Genomic DNA, 24,069 nt, shown 5'->3' with positions numbered 1-24,069 from the left:
TGATGTCACTGCTCATGTGTGATATATAACAGAAAGCTGGAGGGTGGTGATGTCATTGCTGATTTATAATATATAACTGATAGCTGGAGGGCGCTGATGTCACTGCTCCTGTATAATATATAATGGATAGCTGGAGGGTGGTGATGTCATTGCTGATTTATAATATATTACTGATAGCTGGAGGGCGCTGATGTCACTGCTCCTGTGTAATATATAACAGCTGGAGGGTGGTAATGTCATTGCTGATTTATAATATATAACTGATAGCTGGAGGGCGCTGATGTCACACCTCCTGTATAATATATGAATGATAGCTGGAGGGCACTGATATTACACCTACTGTATAACATATGACTGAAAGCTAGGGGGCGGTGATGTGACACCTCCTGTATAATATCTAACTTATAGCTGGAGGGCGCTGATGTGACACCTCCTCTATAAAATATATCATTGATAGCTAGAGGGTGCTGATGTCACACCCCTGTATAATATATAGCTGATAGCTGGAGAGCTCTGATGTCACACCTCTTGTATAATACATAACTGATAGCTGAAGGGTGCTGATATCACATCTGCTATATAATATTTGACTGATAGCTCGAGGGCGCTGATATCACACCCCCTGTATAATATATGACTGATAGCTGGAGGGTGCTGATGTCACCTCCTGTATAATATATAACTCATAGCTGGAGTGCGCTGATGTCACCTCCTGTATAATATATAACTCATCGCTGGAGGGCGCTGATGTCACCTCCTGTAGAATATATAACTGATAGCTGGGGGCCCTGATGTCACCTGCTGTTTAATATATAACTGATTGCTGGAGGGTGCTGATGTCACACCTCCTGTATAATATATAACTGATAGCTAGAGGACGCTGATGTCACACCTCCTGTATAATATATAACTGATGGCCGGAGGACGCTGATGTCACACCTCCTGTATAATATATAACTGATGGCTGGAGGGCGCTGATGTCACACCTCCTGTATAATATATAACTGATGGCCGGAGGGCGCTGATGTCACATCTCTTGTATAAAATATAACTGATAGCTAGAGGACACTGATGTCACACCCCCTGTATAATTAATAACTGATAGCCAGAGGGCGCTGATGTCACTGCTCCTGTGTAACATATAACTGATAGCTGGGGGCGCTGATGTCACTGCTCCTGTGTAACATATTACTAGAGATGAGCGAGTACCCAAATGCTCGGGTCCTCGTTATTCGAATCGAGCTTTTCGTAAAATTCGAGCGCTCTATTCGAGTAACGAACCCCATTGACTTGAATGGGAGACTTGAGCATTTTTGTATGGGACCCGCTGGTTGCCGAGCTTTTTTTTTTTTTCCGGTGTTTTTCTCTCTCCCAGCGTCACAGCGGGGAGGGGCCAAAACTGGGGCGGAGTCTAACACGACACGATGCTCGCTCGAGTAGCGAGCACCATCGAGTATGCTAATACTCGAACGAGCATCAAGCTCGGCAGAGTACGTTCGCTCAACTCTACATATTACTCATAGCTGGAGAGCGCTTTATGTCACACCCCTTTATAATATATAACTCATAGCTGGGGGCGCTGATTTCAGACTTCCTATATAATATATAACTGATAGCCAGGAGGGGCTGATGTCACACCCCCTGTATAATATATAGCTGACACCTGGAGGGCGCTGATGTCACACCCCCTGTATAATATATAGCTGACACCTGGAGGGCGCTGATGTCACACCCCCTATATAATATATAACTGACAACTGGAGGGCGCTGATGTCACACCCCCTATATAATATATAACTGACAGCTGGAGGGCGCTGATGTCACACCCCCTATATAATATATAACTGACAGCTGGAGGGCGCTGATGTCACACCCCCTGTATAATATAAAACTCATAGCTGTGGGGCGCTGATGTCACACCCCCTACATAATATATAACTGACAACTGGTGGGCGCTGATGTCACACCCCCTATATAATATATAACTGACAGCTGGAGGGCGCTGATGTCACACCCCCTATATAATATATAACTGACAGCTGGAGGGCGCTGATGTCACACCCCCTGTATAATATAAAACTCATAGCTGTGGGGCGCTGATGTCACACCCCCTACATAATATATAACTGACAACTGGAGGGCGCTGATGTCACACCCCCTATATAATATATAACTGACAACTGGAGGGCGCTGATGTCACACCCCCTATATAATATATAACTGACAGCTGGAGGGCGCTGATGTCACACCCCCTGTATAATATAAAACTCATAGCTGTGGGGCGCTGATGTCACACCTCCTATATAATATGTAACTCATAGCTGTGGGGCGCTGATGTCACACCTCCTGTATAATATGTAACTCATAGCTGTGGGGCGCTGATGTCACACCTCCTGTATAATATGTAACTCATAGCTGTGGGGCGCTGATGTCACACCCCCTATATAATATATAACTGACAGCTGGAGGGCGCTGATGTCACACCCCCTGTATAATATAAAACTAATAGCTGCAGGACGCTGATGTCACACCTCCTGTATAATATGTAACTCATAGCTGGGGGACGCTGATGTCACACCCCCTGTATAATATGTAACTCATAGCTGGGGGACGCTGATGTCACACCTCCTGTATAATATGTAACTAATATCTGGGCTCTGTTCATGTTCATATTCCAAGCCTCCCCCCTTCTTCCTCGTCACATATTCTGGGATTTGCGGATATAACGGACGCCGGTCATATATATGTGTGGCGTTCCTGCGGGCCCTGCAGTTGTCATAGAGACAGTCTCCTGTCTTTAGATGGTTAGTTCTGTGTCCATGGTAACAGGACTTACCTGGCTGACAAGAACTTTCCATTTCCGTCCTTTTCACATCTGGTTGATGTTTTCTGCTCGCTCTGGAGGCGGCTGTTGTAAGGCTGAAAGCATCCCTACTGTGCGGCACCTATCATGCCCAATTCTGTATCTTAACCCTATGACAGGCGTCCGGACCTCGCCCCGCCTCTGCTGCTTATACTCCTCATCGTCCGCCTCATTCTTCTGGGGTGAGAGTGTTTACAGGAGCTGCGCTCGGACCAGCGGTTGACAGAAGGAATGCAGAACTGAGGGACTCTCTTTTCTTTACTTGTTCTGATTCTTAGAAACAGTCTTATACTCCAGTCACAGCCAGAGCTGCAGTCACAATTCTGCTGTTACATGTTATCTCCTACCCCAATCACATCAAGAGCTGCAGTCACAATTCTGCTGTTAATCAGGTCTTATACTCCTGTCATAGCGAGGGCTGCAGTCACAAACCTGCTATTCCTAAGGACAGAGATTCACAGAGTTCCTTAAATGGGGACATCATGCACGCTGCTCCTTGTATATTATCATCCGCTGCCCTCAATCCGCTCCTCTTTCCCTACTTTTAGGTGTCAGGCATGCTCTTTCTAGTCTGCTACTAGGCACTTCACATGATCAATTCCCATTCTTTGCTCCACAGACCTGTATAAAGGGTCAGACATTGATTTGATGGAATGCTGCCATCCAGCAGGTGGCGCTGCAGAGGTATTGTTCCATCTTCCTTATTTGCAGTGGAACTTGGGTGGCCTTATAAGTCTCCTCCACTCACCTTCTAGGTGCTCTCCTTAAAGGGGTGGTCTCGCGAAACCAAGTGGGGTTATACACTTCCGTATGGCCATATTAATGCACTTTGTAATGTACATTGTGCATTAAATATGAGCCATACAGAAGTTATTCCACTTACCTGCTCCGTTGCTAGCGTCCCCGTCTCCATGGTTCCGTCTAAATTCGCTGGCAGCTTGCTTTTTTAGACGCGCTTGCGCAGTCCGGTCTTCTCCATTCAGCACGAGCCGCTTCAGTGTGCTCCCCGCTACAGCTCTTCTGCGCATGCGCAGACGAGCTGTCACTGCTCGGGAGCGCGCTGAAGCGGCCATTCTGCACCATCCTCTGTTAGTGGAAGGTGCAGAAACTGGAGCTGCCCAGCGGAGAAGACCAGCCCAGCCCAGCAGCCCCGAGAAGCCTCCCAGGTAAGTGATGGGTCGGGGGGGGCTGCCGCTGCGCCGGGCTGCGCCGGGGGGGGGCTGCCGCTGCGCCGGGGGGGGCTGCCGCTGCGCCGGGCTGCGCCGGGGGGGGCTGTCGCTGCGCCGGGGGAACTAGCGCTAGGCCGGGGGGGCTGTTGCTGCGCCGGGGGAGCTAGCGCTAGGCCGGGGGGGCTGTCGCGATGGGGGGGGCTGTCGCTAGGCCGGGGGGGCTGTCGCTAGGCCGGGGGAGCTAGCGCTAGGCCGGGGGGGCTGTCGCTGCGCCGGGGGAGCTAGCGCTAGGCCGGGGGGGCTGTCGCTGCGATGGGGGGGGGGCTGTCGCTAGGCCGGGGGGGCTGTCGCTGCGCCGGGGGAGCTAGCGCTAGGCCGGGGGGGCTGTCGCTGCGATGGGGGGGGCTGTCGCTAGGCCGGGGGGGCTGTCGCTGCGCCGGGGGAACTAGCGCTGGGGAGCCGGGGGCTAGCGCCGGTTACCTGCTGTCTGGTCGGCGGCTGCGGGGCGTCTGGTCGGCGGCTGCGATGCGTCCGGTTGCCATGGAGACACAGCTGGCGGCGTCTCGGGAGCGCGCACGTCGGGCTGCAGCGAGCGACTGGGAAAGAGCCGGCGGCCATCTTGAGGAAACTTTTATAACTTGCTGAAACGCTGGAACGGTAAGTACGAACCAGCTTAGTAATGTGTGTTTAATGGGGGGGACTGGGCAAAAAAAAAAATTAACTGCTTCCTCGAGACATCTCCTTTAAGGAGAGATGTTACCTTTCCTTGGATTCACAGAATCCTCTCCTTCTAGATGCAACTTGTGAGAAGCTTTTGATTTCCAATCTTGAGACAAAAAAAGTTCACCTTTTAATCAAAGTAAAGCAGAATTGATTGACGCAGAAAGTAGGAGGTAGAGGAATAATTTACTTAGACACGGGAGCTTCTTGCAGACATTTACCCATACAGGTAGTATCTATCATTGGGTGATTGACAAGTATCCAGCACAGCTGTGGTGATTGGGTGGAATCAATATATACGAGCGACACGTGTAACTGTAACAGGGCTGTGTCAAAGCTGATTGGAACTTTAAAGGGGTTGTCCCGCGGCAGCAAGTGGGTCTATACACTTCTGTATGGCCATATTAATGCACTTTGTAATATACATTGTGCATTAATTATGAGCCATACAGAAGTTATAAAAAGTTTTTCACTTACCTGCTCCGTTGCTGGCATCCCCGTCTCCATGGTTGCCGTCTAATTTTCGCCGTCTAATGGCCAAATTAGACGCGCTTGCGCAGTCCGGGTCTTCTTATCTTCTCAATGGGGCTCCGTGTAGCTCCGCCCCGTCACGTGCCGATTCCAGCCAATCAGGAGGCTGGAATCGGCAATGGACCGCACAGAAGAGCTGCGGTCCACGGAGGGAGAGGATCCCGGCGGCCATCTTCAACCGGTAAGTAAGAAGTCACCGGAGCGCGGGGATTCAGGTAAGCGCTGTGCTGTTTTTTTTTTTAAGTCCCTGCATCGGGGTTGTCTCGCGCCGAACGGGGGGGGGGGGGGGGGGTTGAAAAAAACAAAAACCCGTTTCGGCGCGGGACAACCCCTTTAATGTAAACAGTCATGTGACTGTCACCCTCCAATAAAATGTCACTATTCTTGATGGAGTGAGTAACTTAGAGGTTCTCCACTTCAGCGGGGTTCCTTTACAATAAAGAGATAATAAAGTGTCCCCTTGCTGGCACCCCTAATGATCAGCTGTAACCTTTGGGTAAACCTGGCAGTAAGTGGCCAATTTTCCTGCAGCACTCCCACAGGAGATATGCGGTATTACACAGTGTCCATTCACAGCAAGGGGTTGTCTGTATGATGCAGGACAGGACGGGTCCTCCAGACCCTCTATATAACCGTTATCTACTCTAATCAAGAGATGAGGATCCTCAACAAAGGACCCTCCCCTTCTATTAACTCAGATTTTCTAAACTGGACAACCCCTTTAAAGAACGTCATGTGGTGTGACCAGAATTACACATGGCTGCCCCCTCCCGCTCACTCCGACATGGTTAGCATGACATAACCATGTGACTTGGATCAGCGCTGACCTGTCTCCAGTCACCATATTACCCCAGATTTCGCAATCCTGAGTCATAAGGCTCACAGTCTTTCCATCCTCTACCCTGCGAGCGTCTATTTAGATTGTAAGCTCCTAGTGCCAGTGACGTCTCCCGGGGGGTCACATAGTTTCTGGGTGACCCGTACTGTCCTGATAATGTTCCCGATGTATGGTTTTCTGTACAGTAGTAGATCTTCTTCTTCGTCCTCTGTATCATTACGGCGGCTCTTCCTCGGCGTTCTGGTGAATTATTCATATGTTAAAGTGGCCATATTTAATATCACAACATGACGCTCGGGCGCTGACAGCCATAATGGATGCGTCTAATCTAAATAGTCCGCTGTGTAGTCCGGGAGCTCCCGCCATCAGGATTACCCGCTGGGTGGATCAGAAGCCTCCAGCCTACCCTCATGTAGCGCAGCGATGACGCTGGCGCAATTCATCATCCGCCAGGAGATTATTTATTATTATTTTTATCACACTGAGATAAACGTCGTAAATATTCTCCCGCCGTCTAAATGAAGAGGAAGAAAGTATCGGAATAGCGAGCGCCGCACTGATATCAACGAGGAGGAAATGGTAACTTATTATTACGTGACAATTATACGACCTCTTTACGCTTATCAGAAGGTGCAGAAATAACCTTATCCACAGAGCAGGGAATCGGAGGCCATCCGAAATGCTGCGTTGAGTGAACTTACTACACTATTAAAGAAACAGCATGTATGACCTCACTGTCCCCTCTGTGACATCATCATCAAATTACCTGCTACAGAGACGTGACCTCATTGCTCTCCTTTGTGACAGCATCATCCAATCACTGACTTGCTATAGAGGCCGTAATCTTACTGCCTACCCCCTGTGATGTCATCCAATCACAGATTGACCTGCTCCATAGACTGTATGATGTCACTACCCTCTCCCTATAACAAAATCCAATCACTGACTTGCTTGATAGACTATGACCTCACTACCCTGTGACATCATCCAATCATTGACCTACTCTACAAACTTTGTGACCTCACTGCTCACCCAGTATGACCTCCTCATCCAATCATTGACCTACTCAATGTGATGGTGACCTCACTGCCCACCCCTCTGACATTACATCTAATCACTGACCTGCTATATAGACTGTGCGACCTCTCTACCCTACCCCCTGTGACGACGACATCCAATGATTGGCCTACTCCATAGACTTTGTGCCGTCATTGCCCAATCACATACTGACTTTCCCCCTCATACTGTGATTTCACTGCCCACTTCCTTGACATCATCATGGAATGACATATTATCCTGTTCCATGGACTGTGTGACCTCAATGCCCACCCTCTGACCTCACCATCCAGTCACTGACCTGCTCCATAAACTTTGTGACCTCATTGCTCACCCTCTGACCTTGCCATCCTATCACTGATCTGCTCCATAGATTGTGTGACTTCAAGGCCCATCTTCTGACCTCACCATCCAATCACTGACCTGCTCCATAAACTGTGTGACCTCTCTGCTCACCCTCTGACCTCACCATCCTATCACTGACTTGTTACATAGACTGTGACCTCACTGCCCACCCACTGTCACATCACCATCCAATCACTGATCTGCTGTATAAACTGTGTGACCTCACTGTTCACCCTCTGAAATCCCCATCCAATCACTGACTTGCTACATAGACTGTGACCTCACTGCTCACCCACTGTGACATCATTATCCAATCACTGACCTGCTCCATAAACTGCGTGACCTCCTGCTCACCCTCTGACATCACCATCCAATCACTGACTTGTTACATAGACTGTGACCTCACTACTCACCCACTGTGACATCATTATCCAATCGCTGCCTTTCTTCATAGACTGTGTGACCTCTCTGCTTTCATCCTGTGACATCACTTTCCTCCGTGACTTCCTCTCGCCTCTTGTGATTGATATAAGATGTAACTGTTTTGTGTATACAGCCACTTACATTGTAACATCGATTCTCTCAAGTTTATTGTCGTCCTCTTATCTCCCTCGTCTTCCGTCTATAATGAGATTTTCAGGAATCTCTTCAGCTTCAGGCGATGACCTTTATCATTTAATTACCAGCAAGAATATCTCCTCCAGATTTATTCAGAGCGGCTTCACTGGTGCCAGAACCGTCGCCCAGCCGCGCCACTACTGGAGGGTTCATCTTTCTGTAAGAGGTGACGGCTCATTGGTCATGTAAGTGATGGCGAAGCCTGCCGGGCAACGCACATTTGTACGGGTCATGCGTGGTGTTTAATGGACTGGATGAAGAGGGGCTCCATCTGACGGATCGTGAAAATATCCCTTTTATTGAAAGACTGCAATGTAAGAAAAGTATTAAGTGAACCCCAACCAAGAGCGGCTGCTACTGGAGACAATGAAAAATGACTAAACTGAATTCTCCCCTCCGCTTTGGTTGGTGTTCTGCATCTTATCAGGACCATATCCGACTTACACCTCAAGCTTTGTGTTGGTCGTAAATGGACTCCCTCCTGCTACCCTCCACCATATCATCACTCCACTACTGCTTTCTATAACATCACAGTTACGTCATCCTTCTATTCAGCCGCCCCTCTCACACAGAAGAAGACCCAGTGAATCTTTAGGCGGCCCTGGTCCACCAAGCTGGCAGAAAAACTGAGGCAAGCTTCCAAGACTGCAGAGAGGCATTCGAAGAAGACCCACTCCAAATCAGACAAACAGGCCATCCCCAACTTCAAGTTTGCACACACTTCTGCCAAACAGCAGTACTTCACTCTCATGTCCTCCCTCTATCATAACCACAGACGACTATTTCAACTCCATTCTTCATCCCCCAATGCCCCTACCCCCCTACATCTCTCATCTCCACCGAGGACTTTGCCACACACTTCAAAGACAAGATTGAAAACATCAGAAACTGCTTCAGCCTACAGTCCCTGCAACCTTCTGCCCGGCTCCTCTGTCCTCTCCCCCTTTAACCTATTTCCACACAATTACCGAGACAAGCTTTGTACCCTACTCTCCATATCATATCTCGCCACTTGCGCACTTAACCCAATCCTATACCGCCTCATCACCGAACTTACCACAGTGTTTATCCTGGCACTAACACACTTTTTCAACCTCTCTCTGACTACTGGCGTCTTTCTTTCATTTTTTTAATGATGCATCCATTACACCCATCCTCAAAAAAACCATCCCTGGAACCTGCCAGTATATTTACTGTCCCACCTCGCTGCTTCCTTTGTGTCAAAACTGATGGAACAGAACGTCCACCTTGAACTGTTCTCCTACCTTCCACCCGGCTTCATATCCGACCAACTGCATACTGGCTTCCACTGAAAATACCCGAAAAAGTCACCTATGATCTGCTAACCACAAAAGTCTCAAAACATTACTCTATACCCCTACTTTTACATTACTCTGAGCTCTTCCTCCTTCTACGTTACGCTGTGCTACTCCTCCTACATCTGTACTCCTCCTTCCTACATTATTCCGTACTCCTCCTAGACCTGTCCGCCACCTTCTACATTACTCTGTGTTTCTACTAGACATGTCCTCCTCCTTTTACATTGCCCTATGCACCTTCTCTTAGATCTGCTTTCTACATTGCTTCATACTCCTCCTCTTGGTCCTGTCTTCCACCTTCTACATTACCCTGTGCTCCTCCTTCTTGACCTGTCTTCCTCCTCCTCATTACCCTGTGCTCCTCCTCTTAGACCTGTTTTTGCCTTCTGCATTACTCTGTCCACCTACCTCTATATCTGTCTCCTTGCTTCTATATTACTCTGTTCTCCTTCCTCTCAAACCTTTTCTCCTCCTTAATTACCCTGTGCTCCTCCTACATTACTGTGCTCCTCCTCCTAGACCTGTCCACCTCCTACTCTGTGCTTCTCCTACATTACTCTGTGCTGCTCCTTCTAGACTTGTCCTCTTCCTTCTTCATTACTCTGTGCTTCTCCTTTTAGACCTATCTCATAGATTACTGTGTGCTCCTACTTCTAAAGCCGTCTTCTGCCTTCAACACAGTTGACCACTCCCTCCTGTTACAAACTCTCTCGGCACCACAAACTTGTCCCTTTCTTAGATCTTCTCATATCTCACTGACTGAACATTTAGCCTCTCCCACTCGCACACCACGTTCTCACTCCACTCTCTCTTTGTTGGTGTTCCCCAAAGCTCTATCCTAGGACCTCAACTCTTCATTTACACCTTTGGCCTAGTACAGCTCATAGGCTTCTACATCTTTCAGCATCACCTATACACTGATAACAAAGTTGGAAGGGACCTCAAGGGTCATCTAGTGTAATCCCCTGCTTATGTCTGTCCAGCCTCTGTTTGAAGACTTCCATTGAAGGAGAACTCCTCACTTCCCGTGGCAACCTATTCCACTTATTGATCCCCCTCACTGTCTAAAATCTAATCTGTGTCTCCTCCCTTTCAGTTTCATCTTATTGTTTCTAGTCAGTGTTTGTGCAAATTAGAATAGGGCTGATCCCTCTGCACTGTGACAGCCCTTCAGATATTTGTAGACAGTTATTAAATCTCCTCTTGCCCTTCTTTTGTGCATGCTAAACACTCCCAGATCTTTTACCCGTTCCTCATAGGACATGATTTGCAGACCACTCACCATCCTGGTAGCGCTTCTCTGAACTTGCTCCTGTTTGTTGATTTTTTTTTTTTAATTGGCGTGCTACAACTGGACACAGTATTCCAGATGAGGTCTGACCAAGGAAGAGTAGAGGGGGATAATTACCTCACGTGATCTAGACTCTATGCTTCTCTTAATACATTCTAGAATTGTGTTTGCCTTTTTTGCTTTTGCATCACACTGTTGACTCATGTTCAGTCTATGATCTATTAGTATAACCAAGTCTTTTTCACGTGTGCTGCTGCTTAGCCCAATTCCTCCCATTCTGTTTGTGCTTTCTTCATTTTTCTTGCCCAGATGTAGGACTTTGCATTTATCCTTGTTAAATACCATTCTGTTAGTCACCGCCCACTGTTCAAGTTTGTCCACATCTTTTTGAATCTTCTTTCTCTCTCTTCTCCAGTGTTAGCTATCCCTCCTAGCTTTGTGTTGTCAGCAAAATTAATCAATTTCCCTTCAATTTTCTCCTCCGGCTAACTGAACTCATTATCTTTTTCACATCTCACCTAAAACCCCTTCCAGACCTATCCATCACAGTCAATAGCTCCATACTTTCCCCAGTCCCATAAGTCTGCTGCCTCAAAGTAACATTTGACGCCACGCTCACCTTGCCACCTCCTACTCCTACATACAACCTGTTCCCAACATACATCTCTGACCTAATCTTTTGATACCTCCCCACATGTAATCTATATACAACCTGTCCCCCTCAGTAAAACCACCAACTGGGGATCAGTCTCTCATCAGGGTATTGCCCAGTCAAACAGTCAACGGAGGGTCATTGTCTCATGAGGGTTATAAAACCACCAAGTGAGTGAGGACAATGTCTCAATGGAGAATCAAACCGTCAAGTGTGGGACAATGTCTCATCGGGGCAATAAAACTATCACATGGGCCTATAGGGGTAATAGGTCCATTAACTAGGAGTCATGTCTTATTGGTGCAATTAAACAGTTACTTGGGGGTCAATGTCTCATAGGAGCAAGAAGACTGCCAATTGGGGGTCTCTGTAAAAAGCGCTGTGTGTAAGAGTAGCCTTAGTCTCCAGGAAGTTACTGGCGGATTGTCAGCTCTTGGGCCACAGCTGATGATTTGTATTCTCATGTCGCTGATCTCCGTGAATAATGGTGGCAGTACACAGCACTTGGTAATTGGTTGTAAGGAGACGAGACTCTTCCAGTTCTTGTGCAGAACGGTAATGAGTTATCGTCTGGAGTTCAGAGCCCGAGTCACGGAAATTAATTTTCAGCTGTGACTGGTGAGAGGACGGCGCTCGGAGTCACCGCTGCGACACCACGAGATTACTGCTTATGTGTCGTTATTCTACTGAATATTAATTATTTCTCATGTTTTTCTCTTTTTTAGATTCACCACCTGGGAAGTCCGGGCGCCGGCGCAGCATGCCAGGGAGCGCCACTGACAGGAGCCCCAGCATGGAGCCCACCGCCAACACACAATTCCGAGTGACGGTATGGACACAGTCTTTTAGTTTCCTGTACGGGATATGTGCTGTTCATTATCTTATTAAGTGTTTGCACAAAGTGGCAAGGAAGGGTGGGGTACAGTGGTTCCTCAATATTACATGAGCCTATGGGGTCCTAGAAAGTGTTGGTGCAAGAAAACTGACCACTGGATGAGTGTCGGGAGGGTGGGGGCGTTTGTTGTATTAGTAAATTTGTCCCTTGCTCACCGTCTGACTCCCTGCTTGCTATTGGTATTTATCCCTTGTTCCCTTATGATCCCCACTCGCTGTCTTTTCTCCATTCACTGTTTATCCCCTGGTCGCTATTGAAGTTCTGCTCACTGCTGATTCTTGCCATCTGCCCTCCACTTCTTACTGATCTGCACTCACTATCTGTATCCCGCGTTCGTCGCTGATCCCCGTTTGCTATTTGTCCTACGCTTGCTATTTGTGTAGCATCTCCTCTTCTGGGAAAGGAGGAGACTAGAGATGAGCGAGCACGCTTGGTTAAGGCAGTTACTCGAGCGAGCATTGCTCTTCTCGAGTAATTGCATACTGGTCTGAGCAGATTCGGGGGGTGGCGGTGGGGAGCAGGGAGAGAGTAAGAGAGATCTCTCCCCCCCCCCCCCCCGATACCCCTCGGTGCCCGCCTGCATTTGCTTGGACCAGTATGCAGTTACTCGAGAAGAGCGATGCTCGTTTGAGTAACTGCCTTAACCGAGCGTGCTCGCTCATCTCTAGAGGAGACCAATTGCTGGAGTTTTGGGAGAGGAATGTTGTCCCATTCTTGTCTGATGGAGGATTCTCGGTCGTCTTTGCTAGTTTTTAAATTTCATAATGTTTTCTATTGGTGAAATGTCCGGACTGCCGGCAGCCGGTTCAGCCCCCTCTCCTCTGGAGTCCACAGGACACGGCAACTGCAGTTTCCAAAATGAATTTCAAATTATGAGGCATCTGACCACAGAACAGTTTTCCATTTTGCTTCAGTTCTTTTTAAAGGAGCTTTGGCCCAGAGAAAATGCTGAGTTTCTGGAGTGTGTTGATCTATGGCCTCTTCTTTGCATGATACAGCCTTAAAGGGGTTGTCTCGCGAAAGCAAGTGGGGTTCAGCACTTCTGTATGGCCATATTAATGCACTTTGTAATGTACATCGTACATTAAATATGAGCCATACAGAAGTTATTCACTTACCTGCTCCGTTGCTAGCGTCCTCGTCTAATTTCGGGGTCTTCTTGCTTTTTTAGACGCGCTTGCGCAGAAGGGTCTTCTCCCTTCTGGTCGTCCGGGCACGAGCGGCGTTCTGGCTCCGCCCCCTTCTAAGCGTCATCACGTAGCTCCACCCCATCACGTGTGCCGATTCCAGCCAATCAGGAGGCTGGAATCGGCAATGGACCACACAGAGCCCACGGTGCACCATGGGAGAAGACCCGCGGTGCATCGTGGGTGAAGATCCCGGCAGCCATCTTGGAGAAGGAAGAAGTAGGAAGAAGGAAGAAGTCGCAGAGCGGGGATTCGGGTGAGTAATATTTTTTTTTTATTTTAACACATCCCTTGGGTTTGTCCTGCGCCGAACAGGGGGCCTATGCAAAAAAAAAAAAAAAAACCCGTTTCGGCGCGAGACAACCCCTTTAACTTTCATTTGTGGATTGTACAGTGAACTGTGTTCACAGACTCTGGAAGTATTCCTGAGTCCAGGCAGTGGTCTACATTACAGAATCATGCCTGATTTTAATGCAGCAACGCCTGAGGGCCGTAGATCTCCAGCATCCAATATTGATAGAGATGAGCGAGCACCCAAATGCTCGGGTCCGCGTTATTCAAGTCGAGCTTTTCGTAAAATTCGAGAGCTCTACTTGAGTAACGAACCCCATTGACTACAATGGGAGACTCGAGCATTTTTGTATGTGGAACGCAGGGTCCCTTTTTTTTTGTTTTTTTTCTTGGTTCGTGTTTCTCTCTCCCTCTTCCCCTTCCCCTTCCTGCCAGACCAAAAATTTTCAAATGACTCGCGCTGTGTCGCGGCAGGGAGGGGCCAAAAGCTGGGGCGGGGTCGAACGTGATTTGATGCTTGTTCGAGTAACGAGCACCATCGAGTACGCTAATACTCGAACGAGCATCAAGCTCGGCAGAGTATGTTCGCTCAACTCTAAATATTGACCGTCGGCCTTGTCCCTTTTGCACATGAATTTTTCCAGATTCTCTGAATCTTTTGATGACCCCCCCCTAGCTGTTTTTTTTTATTAGTACCACTTAGTTTTCTAGCTTTTTGTTACCCCTGCCCCAACTTTTGTGAGATGCCATCAATTTCTAAGTTACTGTAGTTACATATTTTTTTTTAAAGAAATGCAAAAATGTCTCCTTTCCCCTTCTGATATGTATTTTCTCTTCTATTATGAATCAAATCTGGTTATATGAGATCTTCAGGTCATTGCATTATTCTCTTTTTCTTTACATTTCTTTACATGTTACATAGTGTCCCAACATTTTTGGCATTGGGTTGTACCTCCATACTGTTTTTGAACAAAATGCACTATATAGTGACCAATATTGCCAATAATTCCACCACACCATGCCCACTACCAGCACCACTATATAGTGAGTATTATTAGAGCATGGGGGGGGCAAGAGAAGAAAAAACAGCTGGCTGAGCTGAATTGAAAATTTAATGGACTTGTGTCAAATAGAGCCCCTTTAAAGGCAGTCTGTCAGCTCAGACATGCTGTCCATACTGCAGGTATCATATTATAGAACTGAATAGTCCAACAGCCGGACCTGTCAGTGATTGAGAAATACCTCTCTATGTACTGTCATAAACAGTTGCCGATCACTGATGGCTCCGCCCATTGGACTGTTCAGCTCAGAATGCTCTAAATGAATAAAATACAACTTCTACAGATTTTTTTCCCCATAACACTATATATCCGTCTGCTCTATAACATCATGCCTGCAGTTTGGACGGCATGTCTGAGCTGACAGATTCCCTTTAGGAATGCATCGCCCAGCACAAGCAGCACCCGGCACCCCTGGCAAATAGATGATTTTGAATGAGGAAACCATGGCCAGCCAGACGGCTCCCCGGATATTTATTGGAATAGATACAAAGAGAGATATGTGATGGATATGAGATTAAGGCCTCTTTCACATGGGTGACAGCAATATCACCGCTACAAAATTGTGGTGATATACCTGCGATTTTTGTAGCGACAGAGATGTGTTTTCTTGTGAAAAATTGTTTGAAGGTTAAGCCCTACCCCAAAAATAAGCCCTAGCTGCATTCCATAAATAGAAAAAAAGGAATACTTACCTAACCTAGCAGGCTCGGTCCAGCTCCTCCTGCTGTTCTCCAGAGCTACTCCCGCTGCTACACCACTGCTCAGGGAGGGTGCCAAAACCTGTCCATACACTAACACGGTTTGTTACTCTCTATCAGGCCCCCACTTACTGATCCCCGTTCGCTGTCTTTCCCGTTCACTATCTGTCCCCCGCTGGCTCTCCGTGTCCTTCCTGCTCGCTTCTGATTGTCATTCACTATTTGTTCCTTATTCTTTATTGATGTTCACTTGATATCCGTCACTTTCCATCTCCCACTCCTTACTGATCTTCCCCCATTTGCAATCTGTCACCTATTTCCTACTGATCCCTGCTTGCCATCTTTACTCTTCACTATTCATCCCCCCTCCCCACTCACTATCTGTCTTGCTCACTTATTGATGCTCACTTGCTATCTTTACTCTTTCACTATTTATCCCCCCTCCCCGCTCACTATCTATCTGTCTTGCTCACTTATTGATCCTCACTTGCTATCTTTACTCTTTCACTATTTATCCCCCCTCCCCGCTCACTATCTGTCTTGCTCACTTATTGATCCTCACTTGCTATCTGTTCCCCACTTGTTAATGATCTCCGCTCACTATCTGTCCTTCTCGCACCATCCTCCTCTACTGGCTGTCTCATTTGCTTCTCATCCCACTCACTATCTGCCACCTGCTCATTACTGATCCCCACTGGCTCTCTGTCCTCCGTTGGCTCTCTGTCCCTGCTCACCATCTCACTGTCTCCCGCTTGCTATCTATCTCTTACTCGCTAACAATCCCCTGTTGCTATCTGCCCTGAAGTCGGTTCTCCGCTGTGATCTGTGGCAGCAATCTGTGCACTTCCGGTTCTCTTGCCCCACATTGTAATCTAAGAGATTATATATTGGGTGGGCGGCCATGATGGCGGTCTGTAATCTCCTGGTTCTAGATCACTATGTTGGTAGGAAAGCTGTGGAGCTGATGATATAACCAGTACCGCCACGTTAAGGATTATGGGACTGGGCGGAGGATTCCATCATACAGACTCGGGTCCTGGACGTCTGTGTATATTTACGTCCCTCCGCCATGTAAGATTTGTTAATATCGGAAGGTTGGAGATGGGAAACGGAAGATAACTCCCACCGTCCGCCCTGCAGAAGCGTAATGTATGATTTACGGTTATAGGTGGTCTGGAGCTCTGCAATTATCAGAAATTACTGATGAGCTGCGAGCTCTTCTCTGGCGTACACATCGATTTCACGCTATTTTTGTCGCCGTGTTGCCGTATTAATGGACAATTAGAGGAGATTTAATTAGAAGTGATGGCTGGGAGTTATACTCGTAAGGTGTCAGATTCGCAGCGTCTCCCAATGAATCGCAGGCCACTTGACAACAATCGCTTATTAAAGGTGCAGAGGTGCGCTAATTAAAAATGGAGATTCGTACCAGTTCACGCTTGAAGCCACGATTTTTTTTTTTCTGCTACGGCGTTCGTGTCGAATTGCGGAACTCATTCTTCATCCGTCACATGTCAGAGACGTCCAGGAATTCACGGCTGTTAATCCGAGCAACAGATGTTCCGTCAGCGCCGCTGATCATTGCTCATCTCTGCTCGCTACGTGCTGCACATTACAGCTTGGGCTGAGGGACAACCAATATGGTCGCCATCGCATCATCCAGCCGTGTGGGGGGGGGGGTCGTACCTGCATTATTGACCACCCCTATGCAGAATGTCCCGGCGGCCATATATGACTGCTGTATTAGGATCGCATGTAGAGAGACATGGCGACGTGCATAATCGCGACGCGCCCCAGAGAATGGCGCGGCTCACATGTATTCTTTATACGTGCTGCATATCAGTCTACACCATGAAGCAATGTCGTGCGCCGTACAGTTGAGACAACTGCGCCATTTTTACATTTGACATTGGGAGGGCGCGTCGTATGCATGAGCCCCCGATGGTAGTTAGCGTCGCCATAGAAGAGCAGTGACGAGCGGGACGAGCTCTAATGTACATACAGCATGGAGGTCTCCATAGCAACCCGTCTCCGCCGGCCTTTATAAAAATAACACCAACTTCTCTTTTCATTATTTCTCGTTTCGATTTTCCTCAGTTTTTTTTTACTTTGAGTCGCGGTAAGAACCGGAAAATATATACGCGTTAACCCCTGCAGCGCCTGCGATGACTCCCGAGAGTGGGATGCTCGCCCCCCCTAGCCTCAGGCGCCATGTATAACAGGATGCGGTCTGGGGGTGACCGCTGCCCCTCCATCCTCTGGTATAGAACTTCTGCAGCCACATTGCATCTGCTCGCCCCGGGGTGTTGTGGTCAGGGGCGCCCCTACCAGGAGGCAATGTGAGCCCCCCGCCTCAGGCTGCAGGACCCCCGGGGGGCAGTGATAACATATTCGCTAGCTGTGAGCCGGACGGCCAGCAACCAGATAAGCATTTCACCCACTTGGTCTATAGCGACGCTCTGGCTGCCACTGCTGTAAATCCGTGTCTGACCCCTGACCTCTGCGTTCCTGTACTCGGCGCAGACACCGGGCGGGCGGAGGGGTGAGTGAGATGCTTATGTCTGGTTGCTGCCGAGGTCCCCTAAAGAGCACTATATTAGTACTGAGACCACTATGGGGGACACTTTCGCTGCTGCGATCGATCACGCGGTCACTATCGCTGGCACTGTCACTAACGCGGGGACTGTCGCTGCTGTCAGGCAGCAGACAGTTTTTGTTGGGGTGCCCGGTTGGCCCACATGTAGCCCGACAACTGGAGGCTCTTGGCTCTTATAAGTTCAATTGCTGGATGCAGTCGGTGAAATAACGCCGGGGACAACAAACCAAGAGAAGGAGCGGGGTATTCTGGTCACCAGTAGTACTCAATGTCAAGCAGCAGCTGCAAAAGCAATTAAGATTTTAGGGTGTATTAAAACTTGTGATGTCTATGCAATATCATCCCTCTATAAATCCATTGTAAGACCCAATCCCAAATACTGGAGTGAGTTCTGAGCTGCGCATTTTATAAGAAGATCTGGAGAGTATTCACAGGCCGGTAACTAGAGTATTAACCTTTTACAGACCAAATAGTTTTTTACAAACATGTTCAGCTTGGGAGAGAGATCTCATATATAAATATATGTGCGGGTAGTACAAACAACGGGCTGTAGGGGCAGCGTGGAGCCGACATCAGTATAGGAAGGGTTCTCTACACTCTATGGAATGCCCAGCCCCGAGAGGTACCAGTGATGGGGTCAATGGTAGTAATGGTGAGGGCAAGACGTTGATATGATATTTAATGGCACTGAGGTTATAATAATGTGGTAATGACCTATAAGGGATCAGAAGATACAACCTGGCGGGCCGGCATCCGTGTATCCGCATATTGGGGATGAAGACAGATTTAAGCGAAAGTTTATATCCAGAGTGGTCAGAACAGACCCGGAGCTGTGGGGGGGCATCTGAACCCCAATCATCATCCTACATCATATTATCATCATCCATCATCATCAGTAATACCATCCATACTGAAAAAAAATCATCAGTTAAATCAAAATCCTCCTAATCTTTATCCGTAATATCGTCCATCGGTAATATTATCTTCATTGGTATTATTATCAGTAATATCACAATCGTCCATCATCCATCATCTTTATCCCTTATACCATAATCCATCCTCCATTAGTATTATCACTATTAATATCATCAACAGGAATATCATTATCCTCATCCATCATCATCAGTAATATCATCATCCATTATCATCCCCCATCATCGGTAATATCAGTAATATTATCATCCCTCATTATGCAATATCCCAAAAAGTTTGCAGCAGCACTCCATATATACCCCCCACAGAGGTGGAAAAATGCAGTCTGAACCGCAAGACTCAAAAGTCAAATCATTATGTAATGTCATCATCAGTAATATAATCCTCCATATAATCAGTAATGCCAATATCCTCCATTATTGTCAGTAATAATATCATCATCCATTATCATCAGTAATATCAAAATGATCCATCATCTATCATTCTCGTCTATCATTAGTAATATCATCATTGCCATTATGATCACTAATCTAGTCAATAATATCATCATCTCTCAGAATCATCAGTAATATCTATCATCATCATCTATCATCACCAGTAATAATAACATCATCCATGATCATCGGTAGTAATATTATCAACAGTAGTATGCTCATCCACCGTTCATCAGTAATATCATCATCCATCATCAGTAACATCGAAATCATTATAATTCTTCATAGTAATCAGTAATATAGCAGCATAGTATGTAAGGCTGAAAAAATGACACATGTCCATCTAGTTGTGCCTACTGTCCCCCTCCCCTCTTTCTAATGTTGATCCAGAGGAAGGCAAAAAACCCAATGAGGTAGAAGCCAATTTTCCTCATTTTAGGGGAAAAAAATTCCTTCCCGACTCCAGTCTCACAATCAGAATAATCCCCGGTTCACCGCCCCTTCTGGAGTAGTCAGTGATATAACATGTAATATTGTATCGCTCAAGGAAGACCTGCAGACCCCTCTTGTACTGTTATCGAATTCGGCATTACCCCGTCCTCAGGCAGAGGGTTCTGTAGTCTCACTATATTAGACTTTACGATCATCAGCAGTAATATCATCATGCATCATCATCAATAATATCAACCCCATCATCCATCTCCATTGTCAGTAATATCATCAATAACATCATCATCCATTAGCGTTGTCAGTATGATTAGTAATCCCATCATCATTGGTAATATCCTCCTACGGCTCCCGATATGCTGCTATTTCCTCTGTTTCTCCACTTACAGAAAACTCGATATAATCTCTTCATCCTCTCTAGATGGTTAACAAGAAGTGTCGACTGCTGTGGTGACTGTGGGAAGCCCACAGAGTGGGGGAGAGATTTCTGGTCACCTGTGTCACATATAATAACTTATTACATTGTCTCTGGGGGATATCCTGCTCCGCTCACATATACTAAATGATTACATTGTCCCTGGGGGATATCCTGCTCCAGTCATATATAATTACATATTACATTGTCCCTGGGGGATATCCTGCTCCGCTCACATACAATAACCTATTACATTGTCCCTGGTGGATATCCTGCTCCGCTCACATACAATAACTTATTACATTATCTCTGGGGGATATCCTGCTCCGCTCACATACAATAACTTATTACATTGTCCCTGGGGGATATCTTGCTCTGCTCACATACAATAACTTATTACATTATCTCTGGGGGATATCCTGCTCCGCTCACATACAATAACTTATTACATTATCTCTGGGGGATATCCTGCTTCGCTCACATACAATAACTTATTACATTGTCCCTGGGGGATATCCTGCTCTGCTCACATACAATAACCTATTACATTGTCCCTGGTGGATATCCTGCTCCGCTCACATACAATAACTTATTACATTGTCCCTGGGGGATATCCTGCTCCGCTCACATACAATAACTTATTACATTGTCCCTGGGGGATATCCTGCTCTGCTCACATACAATAACTTATTACATTGTCCCTGATGGATATCCTGCTCCGCTCACATACAATAACTTATTACATTGTCCCTGGTGGATATCCTGCTCCGCTCACATACAATAACTTATTACATTATCTCTGGGGGATATCCTGCTCCGCTCACATACAATAACTTATTACATTGTCCCTGGGGGATATCCTGCTCTGCTCACATACAATAACTTATTACATTGTCCCTGGTGGATATCCTGCTCCGCTCACATACAATAACTTATTACATTGTCCCTGGGGGATATCCTGCTCTGCTCACATACAATAACTTATTACATTGTCCCTGGTGGATGTCCTGCTCCGCTCACATACAATAACTTATTACATTGTCCCTGGTGGATATCCTGCTCCGCTCACATACAATAACTTATTACATTGTCCCTGGTGGATATCCTGCTCTGCTCACATACAATAACTTATTACATTGTCCCTGGTGGATGTCCTGCTCCGCTCACATACAATAACTTATTACATTGTCCCTGGTGGATATCCTGCTCCGCTCACATACAATAACTTATTACATTGTCCCTGGTGGATATCCTGCTCCGCTCACATACAATAACTTATTACATTTTCTCTGAGGGATATCCTGCTCCGCTCACATATAACAACTTATTACATTGTCTCTGAGGGATATCCTGCTCCGCTCACATATAACAACTTATTACATTGACTCTGGGGGATATCTAGTTTCTTGTTGTTGAGGGCTGTAGTGTCCACAGATCAGTGACCTCAGAGAACAGGACAGAGAAGGCATCCTGTCCCCATAAGTGCTCTTCGGAGGAGTCATCAGCTTTATGTATAGCGCCCCGTGTTGGGAATCCTGTACACCTCTCCCCCACTGAGGTGGCAGGGCTGGCGCTGTCCTGGCGTTGCGGAGATCTCAGCTCATCCATGTTGTGACCGTCATATGTGACCACAGAGCTAACAGTACATCCTGCTGGGATGGATGTGCCAGTCTCCTGGGACCACCCTGCGGAGGCTCTGCGGGGACGTCTCTGGGGTTAATGTCCGGCGTCTGCTGTCATCTTATATATATATATATATATATATTGGCGCGGCGGACTGTCACGCTGTACGTGAGATGTTTGTGACTTTCTCCTGGAAGGCCGCACAGAAATGAAGGTTTATGAGGTGAGAAATGAATTCTGATCGGAGGCAGAATACAATTTATACCTTGTGAAATGCTGCGTGTTAAAACAAGCGGCGCACGATCCGAGGCCAGAACACGGGGCGGCGGGGAGACTGTGCGGGGGCGCCGTGATTGGGCCATAAATATAGATGGTGCTCCCTGGTATAGGCAGCCGTAACGTCTCCTGACCACCAGGATATAGGGGGACTTTTAATGTCGCCACCTCATGGCACGGGCGCCAGCATTCTAGGTTATAGCGCCATCCATGTGACTGGATGATGTCTACCATAGAGTGCAATAACCCCGCCACTGCGTCCTGTAAGCCTATACAATACATTGTAACCATATGACTGCTCCATACAATGTGCCGCACATCCAGTGACTAATCCCCACAGCGCGACTACAAGACAGCGACCGTTCATCAAACAAATGGTCGTACTCTATGGAGTTATCATTACTATTTCTATATACCACCCGATGGGCATCTGCATGTTTATAACTTGATCCTAGATTCTTCACTGTAAGAGCGATCACGCTGTGGAGCTCTCCACTGTAAGAGCGATCACGCTGTGGAGCTCTCCACTGTAAGAGCGGTCACGCTGTGGAGCTCTCGACTGTAAGAGCAGTCACGCTGTGGAGCTCTCGACTGTAAGAGCGGTCACGCTGTGGAGCTCTCGACTGTAAGAGCGATCACGCTGTGGAGCTCTCCACTGTAAGAGCAGTCACGCTGTGGAGCTCTCGACTGCGAGAGCGGTCACGCTGTGGAGCTCTCGACTGCAAGAGCGGTCACGCTGTGGAGCTCTCGACTGCCAGAGTGGTCACGCTGTGGAGCTCTTGACTGCGAGAGCGGTCACGCTGTGGAGCTCTCGACTGCGAGAGCGGTCACGCTGTGGAGCTCTCGACTGCAAGAGCGGTCACGCTGTGGAGCTCTCGACTGCAAGAGCGGTCACGCTGTGGAGCTCTCGACTGCAAGAGCGGTCACGCTGTGGAGCTCTCGACTGCAAGAGCGGTCACGCTGTGGAGCTCTCGACTGCAAGAGCGGTCACGCTGTGGAGCTCTCGACTGCAAGAGCGGTCACGCTGTGGAGCTCTCGACTGCAAGAGCGGTCACGCTGTGGAGCTCTCGACTGCAAGAGCGGTCACGCTGTGGAGCTCACCACTGTAAGAGCGGTCACGCTGTGGAGCTCTCGACTGTAAGAGCGGTCACGCTGTGGAGCTCTCGACTGTAAGAGCGGTCACGCTGTGGAGCTCTCGACTGTAAGAGCGATCACGCTGTGGAGCTCTCCACTGTAAGAGCAGTCACGCTGCGGAGCTCTCGACTGTAAGAGCGGTCACGCTGTGAAGCCTTGACTGTAAGAGCGGTCACGCTGTGGAGCCTTGACTGTAAGAGCGGTCACGCTGTGGCTTTCTGGCTCACCACCTCATTTTATGTGGCCCGTGGACCGTGCAGCATTGTAGCCGGCAGGTGTTGTCCGGCAGTGCAGTCTGTGACCGCTGACTTCTCCCTTCTGTCCTATACACATCGCAGACACTCAGGGGAGAGGTTGGCGGTCACAGATGGTGCAGGACCAGAGCTGCAGGCTGGGAGAGGAATGCTTGTAGGGATTCTGGCCAGCCCAAGGCCAATTGGGAGATCGCTATTACTGCTGGGGCCACTATGGGGCATCCTATTACTGCTGGGGCCACTATGGGGCATCCTATTACTGCTGGGGCCACTATGGGGCTTCCTCTTACTGCTGGGGCCACTATGAGGCACCCTATTACTACTGGGGCCACTATGAGGCACCCTATTACTACTGGGGCCACCATGAGGCACCCTATTACTACTGGGGCCATTATGGGGCATCTTATTACTGCTGGGTCCACT

General features: G+C 47.8%; 1 protein-coding gene across 5 annotated transcripts in view; it reads left to right on the top strand.

Annotated features, from left to right (window-relative positions):
• Nucleotides 1-24,069, top strand: part of DAB2IP (DAB2 interacting protein) — a 270,280-nt gene that overhangs the window by 48,362 nt on the left and 197,849 nt on the right. For all 5 annotated transcript variants that reach the window (XM_066580283.1, XM_066580282.1, XM_066580284.1 and 2 more), the window contains exon 2: nucleotides 12,128-12,231. In XM_066580283.1, the coding sequence (XP_066436380.1) occupies nucleotides 12,163-12,231 (69 nt within the window). In that variant the 5' untranslated portion in view covers nucleotides 12,128-12,162. The remainder of the gene's footprint in view (nucleotides 1-12,127; nucleotides 12,232-24,069) is intronic.

This window comes from Eleutherodactylus coqui, chromosome 10 (assembly GCF_035609145.1).
Source record: "Eleutherodactylus coqui strain aEleCoq1 chromosome 10, aEleCoq1.hap1, whole genome shotgun sequence".
NCBI classification, from domain to species: Eukaryota; Metazoa; Chordata; class Amphibia; order Anura; family Eleutherodactylidae; genus Eleutherodactylus; species Eleutherodactylus coqui.
This window is presented reverse-complemented; position numbering and strand designations above follow the sequence as displayed.